We start from the raw sequence: 17,667 nt of genomic DNA, 5'->3' as shown, positions 1-17,667 counted from the left end.
GTCAAAACTAGGGGGCATATCCTTCAATTTAATTGCACAATGTGGAAGCTATATAGGAGTTACACTCTTCAATGTATCCCTGGATTGGATCTGGATTGGATCTCATTGTGAACTTCAAACTACCTTCATTTTTATCTAGGAAGGTTTTGTCCATGTGTAATAAAATAATAACATGATCTTAGAATGTTTCCTCCAACTCCAACAAAAGCTGTATTTCAATTTTTTTCTAATAAGCTTTATTAATTTGTTGTGTTTGTATGAAGAACTCCTGAGCATACGTTCAACAACAGAGAGATAAATGCATAAAATATTCCTAGATAAAATGATCTCTACATGTCTGGCAAGTATAGCAGTTTGTTCCTAAATTACTAGAATTGTAATATCACTTATTTTTGTGGGGTCAAATTTTTTGTGGTTTGAGGGAAAAGTATTGGTTCTTGAGAATTTGATTTCATGGCTGAAGAAGCAATATAACTCTGTAGTATGAAATTTTAACATTTCATGGGGGACATGAATTTGGGGATCTCTTTATATCATGTAAACAACATAAATAAAACCTAAACAGTATTCAAGCAGATTTAATATGTCAATCTTTCACTTAATAATTTTTTTTTTTAAAAATGTCAAATTAAGTAAGGTGATAAAGACTTAATATGTCAATCTTTCACTTATCAATTTTTTTTTTTAGAAATGTCAAATTAAGTAAGGTGATAAAGACTTAATATGTCAATCTTTCACTTATCAATTTTTTTTTTTTAAACGTCAAATTAAGTAAGGTGATAAACAATTCTAACCTCTCTATATTCGCTGCAGATTTTACATAGCCACAGCTGCTGTTTATTGCTATTAAAGGTGTCTATTCCACACTTTGTACAAACAGCCTGAAAGTATAGTCTTATCCAATATTATGTGACAAATACCAAAAAATCTGAGAATGAGTTAATTAGCAGCATATTTAATCAATACATGTACAGCTGTATATAGTTGTTTACTTTCCCTCGAGAAATAAAGAAAAAGTTTACCAGTTTATCAATTATGAACAAGTTTTTTTTAGCAAAACAATAAACTTCCAATGCAAAAATAGTACGTTAATAATATCATTTTAATTCTTTACTAACTTTGAGCATAACAGCTCATCAGTGAAATAACATGTTGAATTAAATATTTATAATACTAACAGTAGCTAAACCAGAAATCAGAAAACTTTAGAATAAAATCAATTATTAATAAACAATTTAATTCAGGTACAGTCAAACCTAGTTATCTCAAACTCAATGGAACTGAGAGATATCCGAGGATTCGAGATATCTTGGGTAAAAAAGAATAAGGGTTTGGGACTTCCAAATCACTTTGATATATCCATGGTATTCGAGATACCGAAGTTCAACTGTATTTATTTTGTTGTATCTGTATCCTCTATCTTAAGATGGTAATGCTCACATTTTTACAGTCATCACAGTGAGTGGGACTCGCCCCCAGCAGACCAAACTCATCCCCACACAGGATACACTGGGTGGTTCCATTCCCCATGGCATTCTTCTTCATGTTGTCTAGCTTTTCCACCAAACGACTACAGAATAAATATACAAGCATTTTCAAATTAACTCTACTCATGTATTTCCCGAAATATAATAAAATCCATAATACACTAGAAATATGTCCGAATGTTCCATCAAATGGTGCACACAGTTTCTTTGGTCTGATCTAAGGGTAAAATATGATGAAAGAAGATCTTTTTTTCATAAACAGATCTGACACCTGTAGCACAGTTATTGCCTTTTGTTGCAGAGTATGCAGTCATGGTGTTGAATCACCCTGATCTTAATCTTACAGCTAAATGATATATTGTCTCTCTATATGTACATGGAAAATTTATGATTATATATCATTTCTTTAATAGGTCTGGTTGAATTGATCTCTCAGAGATTTATTTGAGTATGGAGCTGTATAAAATAATCCTGTAAATGGAATTCACTAAGATGATGTTAGAGCATAATGAGGAAAAAGGTGAATTTCCTAGGGAATATCAGGTCAGAAATTATATGACACTATTGAAATGCTCCAACTAACTTTTGTCAGTGTAAAAAAATTGATGAAAACATCTTGAGCAATTTCTTTGAAACTGAGGTAAACACAAAAGGAGGAACAGTGATTTAAAGGTCATAGGGAAAGGTCAAGGTCAAAAACTTGACACATTTAAATTTCTCTAAACAGCATGTATCAGTGCATGAATTTTGCACTTTGAAATAGAGCTAACACAAAAAGTGACAGATGGACAGATAGAAGGACAAAAGACAGAAACATAAACCAATGGACAGAAGACAGACATGACAAACACTATACTCCAGCCATATTCATGGCATGGCATACATAAATACAATCTTTTGTACAGATCAAGTTCTCTCTCAGACATCTTTCCAATGGGTACGTAACATCAAGATTTATAATGAACAGCAAAAATAATTATATTCCAAGGATCTGCGCTGTAGCTCACTCAACAGTCATTTATTTTCCTTAAATATCAGCAATTGACATTGGAATATGATTTAGTACATTGTCAGAATTTTAATTGTAATGATGAATTGTTTCAAATCAGGAATATTGGAATTTCTTTTTTACATATTATATAAATTAGCAGGATTTGGATAGCAAGATGTTCATAGATTTTAGTCAATTCATGTTCCACTGAACAACTAAGAAATCCTTGAGCATCTATGTCATACGGTATATTTTTCACATATGGTATATATTTATTCACCTATTATATACAGTCAAACCTCGTTATCTCGAACTTGAATGGACTGAGAAAATACTTCCAGATAACCGAGGATTCGAGATAACCAGGGTAAAATACTCAAGGAATAAGCAGATGGGACTTCAAAATCACTTCGACATATGCATGGTATTCGAGATGTCTGTGTTCGAGATACCAAAGTTCAACTGTATTGTATACATGTAAATTTATTTACCTGTGTCTTATGTTATATATCTAACATATGCCATATGGTATATATTTAGTCACCTATACCTTAAGGTATACATATTTTTTTTACCTATGCCAATTGGTAAATCTTTATTCACCTATGCCATATGGTATATATTTATTCCCCTATGCCGTATGATATATATTTATTCACCTATGCCATATGGTTTATATCTACTGACCTATGCCATATGGTTTTTAATTTATTCACCTAGCTATGCCTTATGGTATGATATTTATTCAATAGATACAGGGATGCATTGGCTGAGGCTATGCGCTTTTATATAGACTATTGCTTGTAAGCCATTGTAAGTAATCACTAATTGTCAGACCATTAGAAATATTAAATGAAATGTATTTTTATCAGATACATTGTATCAGTTAAAAGCTTTATACAGGGATATCTGTTTAGCAAACACTTAATTTATATATCAAATTTCTCCATATATTAAAAGTTACAATCAGCTTTTAACAGATACTTTATGGGAAATGAACTATTTGTACATGCTAAATTATCTATAAAAAAAATTAATACAAGGTCTACTGATGCAAGTTCCATTTCCATTATAACTTGACTGAACTGTCCACAGACAAATCTTCTGAATCAATACATTTCCAAACATTTTATTATGATGTAACCACAACATTCTTGTGTCTGTCCTTATCCAAAATATCAGAAAGTCTTCAATAAATCAATTTCAGTCTAATTTTCATCTTGGTAACATCCATCAGACACTGCACAAATTTAATGGAAATTGATTAGGTCTGGACAAAATTCTGCTTCAATTTACAAAGGATTCTTTGAAGATGCAGTGGTCCATTATCATGCTTATCGATTGTTTCCATCGATTTTCAAATAAACATGAAGTTAATACACATATAATTTTGACGTCAATTACGTCCCATAATCAAAACTGATGTAGTAAATTGTACAAAAAAATGGGTACCAATGAAACAGAAATGTCATTTGCTATCAATTATCATGGAATGTCCAATGGATAATTGTTAATACAGTCATCCACAGATTTTTTTTCCAAGTCTGACATCTTCTGGGTACAGTCAAGCTAATTTATTCTAATGATACAATACAAAAAAATTCCCTCAAAATTTATTCTATACATGTAAATCATATTATTTTTAACCCTGAATTATGTTTTTTTTATACAATATTTTATTTCAGTATTATGACTATTTTTTACACTGTCCTTTTACAAAACTAAGGATACCATGGGTTATCAAAATGTTTGTGGACTGATGCAATAAAATTAATACTATATAGGCTGTGTGATTACAAAATTCAGAAGGAATATAAAACCACAAAAAATCAAGAAGTGTTGAAAATTTTAGCTTGACACATTAATAATTTAATTTTGTTTGTATTCTAGCCTTTGATTGGTTAATATCCAAAAAGGAACACAAATTATTTCTGTATAACCTGGTTTGGTATGGGGACACACCCCCCTGACGACCAGCTGAATCATCTGTATCCATACAATCCTCTCATTTCCAGTCCTTGGGATTCATGGAAAATTCCAGATTTAATAAATGTACCTTTAACTTCAAACAATAATTCGATCTTACCACATGTAAACAATCAAAAAGGCTGCTAGGCCTATGTATCAGTTTTTACCTCCCCTCGCTTCCCATCACTTCCATTACTATGGTTGTATTATTGAGCGGCAAATTTGAACTAATAAAAAGCAACGAAATTTTACACCCATAGTTATTTAATGATTTTAAAATTAAATTATAAGGAATGACTCTAATTCTTGGCCAAATTATTCGAGTATAACCTGGTTTGGGTCAGTTTACGTTGTTTTATAATCCGCTTCACGGATTATAAAGCTTAAACTGACCCAAACCAGGTTATACTCGAATAATTTGGCCAAGAATTAGAGTCATTCCTAAAATAATTTGCCAACTTATCATTAAATTCAAAAGACATTACATGTTGCCGTTTTCTTTTAGTACGTTTGACAATGTAAATGGTTCTAAGACTAGATGTCTGCTCCTTCTGCCTCAATATACTCTTTCTTGACGATATACCCAATTGTTAAATACAGATTGAAACCAATTTTGTTCATATGACTTTAATATTTCATGAACAGCTGATTTCGAAACACAACATTGTAAATGGACAGATACTTAAGATAAAGATCCTCTGTTGACATTGGCAGCTTCTTCCACTTGTTTGATTCAATTTCTACCACACGCAAGCAACGTTACTTTTCCTTGTGATTGACTTTGGACACACGGACCGTGAATCAGCATTAAATATATCTCTCCTGTCTTTGAATCTTTTGTGCCATTTAAAAAAAGATAATATGGACTAATTTTGTCTTTTAGTTTATTCTATAAACAGAAAATATGATTTTGAATAAATATTTTTAAAAAATTCATTGATGTACCTGAGGAGGTTTTAATTTTATGGCACCAGTCCACAAACTTTTTTATAACCCCTTGTACTGCTTTCAACATATAAATCTGATATTTTCAGCTAAAAATTCATTTAAAATTGATTTTCTAGTTACTTGCACTAATTTTGGTATTTTGGATTTATTACTCAGAATTTTTGCCAACTTACAATATAGTTAATTGCATATTTCAATCGAACATCAAAGAAGAAGAATTTGATCTCTTTGAATTTCTAGAGGACAACTTCTCTTTATATAAAAGGACAAGACTGACATTTGTCTGTCTGAACATAAATAAATGATACTTAATGTTTTGTAGTTGGTTATGGAAGAACAGTGAACAACAGTACTGTTCTGTCACCTACCTTGAAGTCAATTTTTGAAAAGTTAACATATTTAAATGACTTTTTCTTTTAAAGGGAACGATAGTATTGTTCCTCTGCCTACCTGTAAGTCAGTTTTGAAAAGTTGACATATTTGAATAATTTTTCATATTTATGTTGATATTTATAAGAATTTTTTTGCAAAATTTAACTTATTTGGGAAATCAAAGAGAGATATATAACTCTAATACTATAAATTTGGTACAACTTATAATGCAACACTGTAAGTATTATTTAGAGAACAAGACAGGTACTGTATTGTAGATACAAATTTGGGGGTGGACGAGTGCGTAGCATGAGTCTCCACCCCCAAATTTGTATCTACGTTACAGAACCTGTCGAATTCTCTAAATGATTTGTGACACGACCAATCAAAAAAAAAGCACCGCCCACTTCATAGCTGTGCAGCATCCAAACTTCCGCCAGAGTTCGTTTGTTCTCTCTGTAGATGAGGCCTCGACGGGGAGTATACATCTGCAGTATAGATAGTTTTCATATGACGTATTTTCTCTACAAGTCATTTCCCTTGGCCGCCATCTTGGTGGTCAACCTGGTAATTTTTCCTCTTTGTCCAACCTGGTAATTTTTCCTCTTTGTCTTACCAAATCTAAGAGGGTGTAGCAGAAATATTTGGGGGAAAGCCTTTATAGAATAAAAATAATGAAATAAAGGAGGCTTAAGCAAATGTAAATTTTTCAGAAAAACAATGTTTCCTACCCCACAAAGGCCAGTATAAAAAGTTAAAGTTGGTTGAATAATGAAGGAATATGAGCGGCCAACGGGAAATAACTCTTGGTAATTTGGGTCTACTGAAAACTATCTATATATATTTCCACGGACAACGTAAGATTTAGTCAGATTAGTTTTGACAACGGGGTAGACGTAACAGACTTGAAGTCAGTCTTAATTGATAAGGTGGACAATTTAACCTTGTTGTAGATGGAGATTGATTCTAATTTATTTCAGGGGTCTTAAAATCTCAGTTAAACTAGATACACATACAGGCGATACAGACAGTTTTTCGATGGACTTTGATGTTACAGATTTTTATTTTCTTATTGAAATGCGACATAAAAAACGAAGTGAAAGAGATGTGCGACAGTCTTCAGCGATAAGGATTTAAGGCGAAATTAAAAAAAAAACTGAAAAATGGACTTGATTGAGTTTGCACGAGAAGAGTGGAAAATGGGGGAGGGGGTGTGAATTTCACGTAGTGTATGCTGCATCCTCGAACCCATTGGCTTTACTATTTTGAAGGGGACACAAAAAGCAGGGAAAGCAAACAGGTTTTCAGGAATTTATCCAACATAGGATGTTTTCCATAATTGCAAATTTTCCTTTTCGTTTGGATCGAAATAACGTGTAGATTCTGTGTGGAATAATTTTTTAAAAGTGATTGAGAAATTTTGACATTTTACATTCCTAAGGAAATATTTCTTCAAAATTTATAATAGGAAAAAAATCAGCATTTACTATTTGTACGTGCTTTTGATAAATTGAATCAGATTTATTTTTAGACCGTGCTGTATTTTAGATACAGAACAGTTGGCTAATACAAGACAGTATACAGGGCTAATACAGAACGGAAAGTAGCTCCGCCCACTGTAGTCTCGTTCTGTATTGCTAATACAGAACAGCAAACTTCAAAGAAAAACACTGCAATCGTGTCACAATGGATCCATAGAAGTAGAAAATAAAACAAAATGAACTGATAGATGAAGATTTGTTGTCCAAAGCAAATACCTTATCTTTGAACAATAACTGTTCTTCAAAGACCAAGAAAGACCAATATGAGTGGGAATGAGATAGGTTTACTGTATGTGTTCAAACACTATTGTTTTGTGAAATCTGCATAGTGATCATTGACAAATGGGTTGTATGATCAGCACTGGCAAATACACACAAATAAATAGAACCATTTTTGGTACTAGACTAACTATTTTATTGATCCCTGTTTATCCTATTTCTCTTGTTTTGGACAACAAATCTTCAGTGATTTTTTAATGTTTTAAGGCCTGAATTCAATGAATGAAATTGTCTATCCTCCTTATAAAACAAAAAGAGTTAAAAATAAGAGAAATTAACATTGACACTAGTTTTTGAACTATTGATAAATTACTCATGTACATGTACTCTACTTTGCATTAAAAAAAGTTTGAATGACCAGATCTCAATTAATATTGAATTACATGTAGGCCCTATATGTGTGTAAAATGTAGGTAGGAATCAAGAGTTTATTATTTCATGAGTGGGACAGGATTTTTAAAAAATATTTTTATGAGTGCAATTTTTTGAAAATATAAAAAAAAATCCTGTCTCATGAGTGAAAAAAATTCCAAATAAAATACAAAATTTTGAATATTCTGTTCATTACATTTTCTTTGATTTTCCTTTTGCCTCTGTCTGTTTGTACCCTGTGCCATAAGCTTGACATCATAGTTGAATGGTTGTGAGACATCATGGCTAAGGTATTATGAGATTGAAAATTGTAAACATGGATATTAACGACAATATGGAGAATCTTTGGCAGTCAGGCTGTGTCGGATTGGTTTATTTACTCTATCTTATAACAGGAAGTATTTTCTTTGAAACTCTTCATAAGGGAATGAAAATCTCACGTTTTGCCACTCTTCTGATATTTTTCGCTGTGAAAAATACTTTTTTCTAAAACATCACATTTAAATAATGGATAAATTACAGTATAATCCCTGTTGAAAATGTAATAAATCATGCAATAAAAATATGTGATTATAAAATCAAAGGTGAGAATTGTTGACAGACAATTAATTACCCTATGCTAAGGAGTGAGATGAACACTTCACGTGGCTTAGCAGGCTCTTAAGACAGTCATCTCAATGACTCAGCTTACAAAAGCCAATAATTACAAGGATAATCAGAAAGAAAGACAATACTCGTAAATGTAGGATAAACAGGGAGACTTCAATTGTGCATTGATCATTGATATCGATTAAAATTTTTCAAATTCACGTTAGTTTAAAATTTCAGCCACAGTACAGATACACCCCTAGATTTATGTAAGTCATCTCTAGAAAAAGACTTAAAATGATTCTTATTTCTTACAACAAAGGCTTAATTACCAGGAAAACATTTCCTAAATTCAGCAATTATAATTGGCAGCTTTTTTTTTTTACAAAACTTAAATCATCTTTTCCAGTTATTTTTGTTAGAAAATCAGTGAAACTGTCTGCTAACAATTGGTCCCCACAGAGAGTCAAAACCCTGCCATATGATGGACTTTCTATCAATAAAGATTTGAGATTATTATGCATAGAGGCAGCAGCTGGCCCATTACTTGTCAGAAATCTGTCTCCATTGAAATGTCTGAGAGATTCCTATGTTGCTTTACATATAGACTACACCCTGAACAATAAGACATATTGATGACTAAAGGAAACACACAGAACCACAAAGCTGTATACACATGTGTGGATAGAGAGGAGAAATATTTCAACTTGTTTTTATAAGAACTATAGTAAAGGAATTGAATAGGTATCACATTCAATAACTAAAAATTCTATTTATTTCTTCACAAATTAAATTAACTTCAATTTTTTTTTTTTTTTTTTTGGGGGGGGGGGGGTGTGTGTGTACAATTTTAATGTTTATATTACAAGTAGATCTCTGTAAAGAATCTCCAAAATCTATATATGATATAATCACACTGAAATAGAAAATTCAGTTCTGTTTCTGCTTTCATTTGGCAAAACTACTAAAAACGAGACTGATTTCAATAAAAAGGGAGATAATTACCCTATCCTCTCCTGCTCGACTTGATCAAGGTAATCTGCCTTGGCAATGACATTCATTATGTGTTCTTGTTCTTCCATGCTGAGTTGATCCCCTTTGTGGAATGTAGATAATTTGTTGGTGTGGACTGACCACCCTGTTCCCAATCTGCCAAAATATCAAATCCATGGTCTTTAACTTAAATTTTTTGAAGACCTTGACAAAACCACAGTATAATTTTAATTTTTATCAGAATTCTTTAACATCTACTTCTACTGATTTCTGAAATTATTTAAACTCAACTTTCTCCATTAAATTAATATACTCTTTGTGTATCCCAAAATATGCATTTTACTTATTGGAAATGGAATTCACATTGATCTGAAAACTGCTTATTAAATACCCCTGATGGAGCTATAAAACTTGCATAACTAAGTGTAATATAGAGGAAATGTCTGATTCAATGACTGGCACATATATCTCCTGTCTAAGTCTGCATCTACATGGTTATTAAATATGGCTATCCTCTTTCTAGCACTTCTGCTTGTTATTAATTCATGTACAATATTCTTCATTTCCAGTTCATATCCATTTCCATCATGATAAAGCATAAATCATTAGCTAAAGAAATTAAACACTCCATTTACTCCATATAAAAATGATTTGACATGATTCTTTGTTCCCATGATAAATTCTGAATCTCACAAATACACTGTATGTACATGATTAAATATTATCATCAAGGTTTACTTACTTTGCCCTGAGGGCCAAATGTCTGTCATTAGGACACACCCATCTATCCATGGCCCCTGACCCAGTGATTTCTCCCATATAGGTCCTCAGAACACCTTTATGATTGGGTCAATCCGACGACTCCTCTCCTCGAGATCCCTACATCAGTCTACTACACCTCCAATCATCGCATGCCAGACAGAAATGAATAAACTCTTATCGGAAAACCTGCAAGACAGCAGCAGAACTTTGAGAGTGGAATTGATGAACAAACTGAACATCAATAGTTGACCAATGGCAAAGCAAAGGTCTATACACAATTAACCTACAGTAATCCAGACAAATCCTGTGATGGCATTTGTCACATCAAGTGAATAAGAGACAAGCTCTAGCTGATTATTAATTTACTAGTCCTAAAGACAGAATACTGGAAGTCGTTTTAATTCTAAGGTACTACAATTTCACAATTTGTTACAAGGGTACTTATAATCACAGTGGTACGTGTATTACTTTCATGCTATAAGGAGGATCATTGTGATTAGATCCTATACATAATTACGTGATCCAATATTATTCACTATTACTATAGTAAGTTTAATTTAGTGAAAAATGATAAATCATGTTCTTAGTAAAATTTAAACAACTGTGTTCATTTCCCAATCAAATCTTTAAACCCTGGAAATTGTCATATTTTTCAGCAACAATTTTTTATGACTTATCTGTGAATACTGCTATGTAGAGGTTAATTAAGAAATGGCTATTTTTGGTGTTTATGGCATATTTTCTGACCTCGGGTAGTATATGATAATTCTCATAAGCTACAACACTGCTTATGCAAGAAGTATCATGTACTCCTAGGTGTATTGTCCTAATGAAATACCAAGTGAAACATAAACACTTGTACATTTTCATTTTTATTCTAAATTCTTTTATATTATCTCCAGAAATCTAATTTAGTACATGTATTAGCCATGCCCTCTGATATCGTGATCTCATTATGATGTCATATCCCTAAGTTTTACCGTCATGGACACTACTGGCAACACATTGTCAGATGTAAATATATGATATTTAAAATGTTTGATAAGCTGTCTGTTATCAATCTCCATGTCACAGCTGCAGACCTTTATATAATTTTTGGATAATTATAGACCAATATGTTCTAGACTAATACCTGAGTTGTCTACACAATTATAAAAGCATATAATTATGTTCAAAGCCATGATATTATTTAGTCAAGAAAAATCTTACCATAAAGTGTTGTGTTATTTAAATAGGTCTGGCATCTTCCTAGCTCATATTATGACTAGCTGCAGAAACTGTACCTCTCTGGTTGAGAAAATTCGGACAGACAAAGCAGAGAGCTTCTGAGAACCAAGCATTGTAAAAAAAATTTTGATTTACAGTGCCGCTTTTTTTGTCACTTGCTTTGGGTATTATTTCTTGTATTATATGTATTCCCCCATTTAAAGAATAGTATCCTTTAATTAAACGTATATTTTACTCCTAATCTTTGTTACTTATTTACCTATAAAGGATTCTAAACAGCCCTACATGGCCTTGGAATGTCAGATTTAAAAATTCACATTCTGACATCCATGTTGGGGTTACGGTAAGATAACCCAATATAATTTTCATTTTGATTCTCTCTGCATGTGTATGTTCTTCGACAGACATATTTAAGCATGACCCCTACATGGACTTTAAAGAAAGTGACATAAAAGTGGCACCATAAATCAAAGACTTTTACAATGCTTAGATCTGTAGCTTTCTGATTTGTCTATCCAATTTTTTTCAAACAGAGAGCTACAGTTTCTGCAGCTAGTCATAATATGGGCGAGGAAGATGACAAGGCCCCCTCTGTATCTTGCTCTCTCTGACAATCAATACATGTATGTAATTAGACCCCTTATTGAAGCCCTAAACTTAATATAAAATCACTAATTTATTAATTCATTAATTTATAATACATATATTTTAAATGTTAAATATATGCACAGATGAATGCATACATACACTAAGTTGTCATTAAACATATAGTCTGTTTCCCCTCCCATCCAACTTCAGGGCCATAACTTGCACAGATGCTGAATTTTAAAAGGAAATATTCAAATTTTCACATGGTGATTTCTGGAGATTTCATTCGCCAAGCACCCAGCATTTGACTTGAAAGTCAGGGACCTAATAAAAAATGTAGGTCCCATGTTTCAGCATTGGCATGATAAATAATTCTCACTGCTCAATGGTGGCAAGTGTTGACGATAGGTCTAAAATTGAAGTCCTTCACCGTTTTTGGCGACATCTCATATAAGTGAAAAATTCTCGCAAAGGACGTAAAACATAAAAATATTGTCTAACAAGCTATTTAAGTTAAGATCAGAGCTTGAAATTGAAACAATAACTACAGATTAATCAAAAAGATGTGAAATGTATTTTAATAATAATTAGATTTATATCAACACAATACAACTACAGTGCATTAACAGATGTTACTCCATGAAAATTTGTGAGATTATTGCCCATGGCATTCTGCTATATTAAATCTATTTGTTTTTACAGTTTGTGGAGTCTATAAACAGTTTGATACTTTATTCATCTCTTTGATTAGTGACCAGGATGTAAACTATTTGAAAACTGTTTGAGCTTTTAATAGGATTGGAAAATATCAGAGGTTTATGTATGCATTATGGTAAAAGAAGTCTAAAAAGAGTGTATACAACGCATATATGGCAATAATTCAATAATAACTGAAATAAATTGTGATTAAGAAAGTCAGCACACTAAATTTACACTAAAATTTTAACATCTCCACAATGGCTTTATCATTTCAGTATATACTGAGAAAGACGGACATATTATCTGTATACATGTACTGTAATATGAGAGTGTACAGTAATATAATCATTAAAAAAAAAACATTCTGAAATACAATATTTTATCAGAATTGTATTGCCAGCACTGCATAATGACAATTTACCACAGAATTATTTCAAAACATGCAAACATGTATAACTCAAACCACCATAAAATCCTTAATACTAGTTTTCAACAGAGCTCAAGGTGTCCAGTGAATTTGTCACCAAGACAGCTGAAAACTGGATCCATCTTTTAATGCTAATATACTTTTGAACGTAGGCTAATATATTGTTGTATTGCTGTAATAGAAACTAGAGAATAGCAGTACATTGTATATGTATACTGCCATATAACTTTCATAGCATTATCCAGCTTTACTAAGAATCATATTCCTATGGTAATAACCCAAAGACAAATGTACAAGCATGCAGACAGATTATAATAGATATATTGTTGATTATTTAGTATATCAAACATAGGTATGTTTAAAAGTAAAACCAGTCATAACATTTCAACAACCAGGTGCTAGCTGGTTTCAATTATCACTCATTTACCATAGGCAACTTGCATAAACTTCACCCCTGAGGCTCAGTACCACAAGAACCAATGATTCAAATACATACATTTACAACAGGAGGTGCAAATCAAAATATGACAACCAAATCACTTTAAATTGCCAAGTAACATCTTCAGTCAATATAAGTGAGCTCGGCTCTAAAAACCACAGTCCAGATATTTTAAATCCTTGGTTCAATATCTTATAGGAGGGTTCATTATTCTGATGTGAAATTGAATCCAATTTCAAAGTTCAACATTTGTCAAATTATTATGACAACAAGACGAAAAAACTCCTTCCATTAATTACAATTACTTCTGGATATAAACTCACTTACCTCAGGTAGTAATGTATACAATGTAGTTACCTTACATGTACAAAATCACCCCCTTAAAATCCATCATTTGTTTAAAGCTAAACATTACTTTCAATGTTTTGTAGAATGGATATATGAATTAAAAGAATCACATATATCCTTTTTTAAAGTCAAAAAATCACACAACCAGGGAAAACAAAACACTGTCTAAACCCTGTGTGTGTGTTTACAAATCAAGTGTATTATAAATTGTCCCACCTCCTGACAAACAGCTATAAGAACTTGACATGGTGTGACAATATTCTTCATGTGGAGGGAGTGTGTTTAATATGTAAACAGCTGTTATTCGGAGAGCTATCATGATGTTATCAGAATTAAACTTGTAAGTATGAAGAAACTTTGTCAAAGGGTCTACTTTACTGATATAGGATTTTAAAAGCTTACAGAATGGCATTTTCAATTCATCCTATTTCTAATATGAAATGAAACCTATCATGTGTAACATTAAAATAGATTCATTTCAGTTAAGTAGTATCAAGAAATAACCTTTCCAAAACATCAAGAATTTTTTTTTTTAATAAAAAGCAAGTGGAAAATATGAGAAGTTTTTGAAGTTTTATGCCTGGGCAGGTTTAAACAATTACTCACAGAATCCCGCAGACAAGCATTAGTTTCAGATATTACTCATGAAAAACTAACCTGCAAAATATAATCACCAAGTTGTAACATGAAATCCAGTTTTTATGAAATTATAAACACATTTGCCTGTCAATAAAGCACAATCAGTGTTAAAATCGGACTGTATTTGACTAATATGGAGTAAACACACAGTCCCAGACAGATGTACAGTATAGGGAGACTTCCGAATCAATATACACTGGGCTATAGCTACAGCACACAGCTATATCTAGCCTAGAAAATCAATATGTCCAATAAAATGCTTCCTATTCAAAAACATAGAATAAGCAGTGTCTCCTTGTTAATAATATATAATTTTTAACAGACTGTCAGAGACACACATAAAGGTCACGTGCAGAAAATCATATTTCTTATTTGATGTTTGTAAACTATAAAGTGTTGTGTTCATTAAACTAGTGTTCCAAAAAAACAATCATTGATCCTTAGACATGTATGACTACATTATATCTATAGATCTATAAGATGGCTCTTTATATGCAAATATTAACAGAGAATGGAATTGTGTTCATAGAGGATATTCAATGTTTTATAGTTGGATATGGAATTTATTTCATGAGTGGGATAGGATTTTTTTTTAAATATTTTCACAAGTGCAAAGCACAAGTGAAAATATAAAAAAAATTCTGTCTCACAAGTGAAATAAATTCCATATTCAACTACAAAACATTGAATTTTCTGTTTATTAGCTTAATTTTTCTCTGATTTTTCCTTTTGTCTCTGTCTTTTCATAATGCAGTGTTATAGACTAGTGTGATGTCATAGTTGATTGACTACAAGACATCATAGCTTAGTACATGTAGCAAAATTTTGTGAGATTGAAAATTGACTATGGGTTTTAATAACAATCTGGAAAACTTTAGCAGTTTTATTCTATGTCGGGATGGTTTATTTACTCTAGCTATCTTATAACCGTCCAGAGAGTAAGAATCTTTGTTAAGAGAAGCTAGGAAAATCTTGAGTTTTGCCAATGTAGAAGAAGACACTCAGGTTCATATAGAGTCACAAAAACTACCTTAGATTTCTCCATTGGTTCTCAATACAATGTATATCAGTGGTCAAGAGATAAATTTCATACTTTGTAGATAAGACTGGAGAGACTTTTCCATTGACTCTTACCATTATCATGTGAAAAAGTTTGTAGTTACTGCCACTAGTACATAAAAGTATAATCATTTTTAACTAACTAGGAAAGCTTCAAATCAATGTTCGTGTTTATTCCTTGAACTGTAAAATGAGTTTCTCACTGAAAATTAGGCAGATGGAGAAATAATGGAAAATCCATCAAACTAACGGAGTAATCCCCTAGAGTCTTTATCCTGACAAAAAAACAGAAATTCTTACATTTCACACAGCCCTGCTATAATGCAAGTCAGACAATTAATCTTCATTTTCTAGCTGAAGTAAGAGATTTCCAAAGAACATTTTACTCCAATTGTATTAATTTTCACTTGATAATTTCCCAAGCGTGCAACTAAAGTGACTAAAAAAAACATACACTATATATCAATTAAATAATTGTAAGTTAGATTGTTTAATGTGCATTATATATTGAATATAATGGAAGAAATTGAAAATACTGAATTTTTTTTTTTTAGATGTGCCTACAGTTTGATATTATTTTTTTTTTAAATTTGGCAGCTTTATTGCATACATGTTGAATATCCATGTGGAAAGTAGAACACATCTCTAAATTCAACACAACCACAAGCATATACAGAGATACTGGCAGTACACAGAATTTACTCAAAAACAGTCTTTTATAAGAAGAAACCAAAATGGTTCAAATTCTATAAATCACAAACCTTCAAATGTGAAATGAGAAAAAGAAGGATATAATTAACAATTGATGATACCAATTAAACTACGTCTCGATTGTTCTTCTTGAGAAACTGGATTTTTCAACATCACACCTATATCTACAAATGGTGCAAGAAAACTTGACAGAACATAATGATTAGATATATTTATATTGTAAAGCTTATTCATTTCACATTTACCTACCCTGGGCTAAAATGAAGTAAATAAATAATAGGACACTCTGAAATTTGCTTATCCTGCACTATTCCTACCTAGGTACTTAAAGTAATGAGTACATGTAAGTCAAATTTACAATTCTGATTTGTGACCAAATTTAAAGATATCTGAGAACCTAAAAAATAATAAATTCTTGGCATTTGGTTTGAGATCAAGATCTTTAAGTTTGTATAAAAAAAAATTCTCTTGAATATCACAATGTTTGAAAGTGCGTATCTTGTAATCCAAAAATATCTGACATTTCCCAATTTATGCACGAATAGGGTGTTTGACAATTCCTGGTATGTCAAATAACCAAATTTCTTAAAGCTTTGAAAACATTATATGTTTTAAACTTGAAAGCACAAGGATTTTCACATCATTGACTTTTAGTTTAATCCATTCATACGTAATTGGAAAACAGAAGTACAGAAGTATTTCAAGTCTGTTGATTTCAGTATTCATACCTGCTTCTTAAAAATAATGCCCATATTAAGACAGTTCAAAATATTTTATTTATTGTAAATTGTTTTAAATATTTCATTTAAAGTGAAATTAAGACATTGTTAAAACATAATTGAACAGCTGCAGCTGAATGATCATATTGTGCATCACATGGACACTTTTTGGCAATGACGTTCAGAGAATTCAGAAGGCAAAGTAGACCCTTTAATAAATTTTGTCCATAAATAAATGCTTCTTTAAAACATGGTCTGTTTATATAGCGTTGATTGCTTGTTATACTCACATTTTCGTTTTTTTTTCGGGGTGGATCAAAGCCAATGCAATGCTAAAGGTAGATATTGACTTTCTGCTGACTGACAGCATCTACAGATATATTTTTAAAACTCTAACAATTACCTGATTTGAATAGCGTGTGGCTTTCGAAAAATCTATTCTTGAATCAATAAATTTGCACATTTCAAGTTCTGTCATTATGGGAGATATCGAGCCCGATGTTAAAAATG

The 17,667-nt window shown here is 31.7% G+C and overlaps 1 protein-coding gene across 3 annotated transcripts in view; it reads right to left on the bottom strand.

The window, feature by feature from the left end:
- Nucleotides 1-17,625, bottom strand: part of LOC133204695 (rabphilin-3A-like) — a 32,267-nt gene extending 14,642 nt beyond the window's left edge. For 2 of the 3 annotated variants that reach the window (XM_061340439.1, XM_061340437.1), the window contains exons 1-5: nt 14,687-14,813; nt 10,282-10,487; nt 9,552-9,695; nt 1,441-1,570; nt 795-881 (exon numbers count right to left, since the gene is read on the bottom strand). In XM_061340439.1, coding sequence (XP_061196423.1) covers nt 795-881; nt 1,441-1,570; nt 9,552-9,695; nt 10,282-10,358 — 438 coding nt within the window. In that variant the 5' untranslated portion in view covers nt 10,359-10,487; nt 14,687-14,813. Of the gene's footprint in view, nt 1-794; nt 882-1,440; nt 1,571-9,551; nt 9,696-10,281; nt 10,488-14,686; nt 14,814-17,560 lie in introns of those variants that run through there. The other variant, XM_061340438.1, reaches the window with a different exon arrangement.
- Nucleotides 17,626-17,667: the final 42 nt, after the last annotated feature.

This window comes from Saccostrea echinata, unplaced genomic scaffold, assembly GCF_033153115.1.
Source record: "Saccostrea echinata isolate AGI-Se365-2 ecotype Australia unplaced genomic scaffold, CSIRO_AGI_Sech_v1 ptg000054l, whole genome shotgun sequence".
Lineage (NCBI taxonomy): Eukaryota > Metazoa > Mollusca > Bivalvia > Ostreida > Ostreidae > Saccostrea > Saccostrea echinata.
The sequence above is the reverse complement of the archived record's forward strand: the minus strand, read 5'-3'. Positions and strand labels throughout refer to the sequence as shown.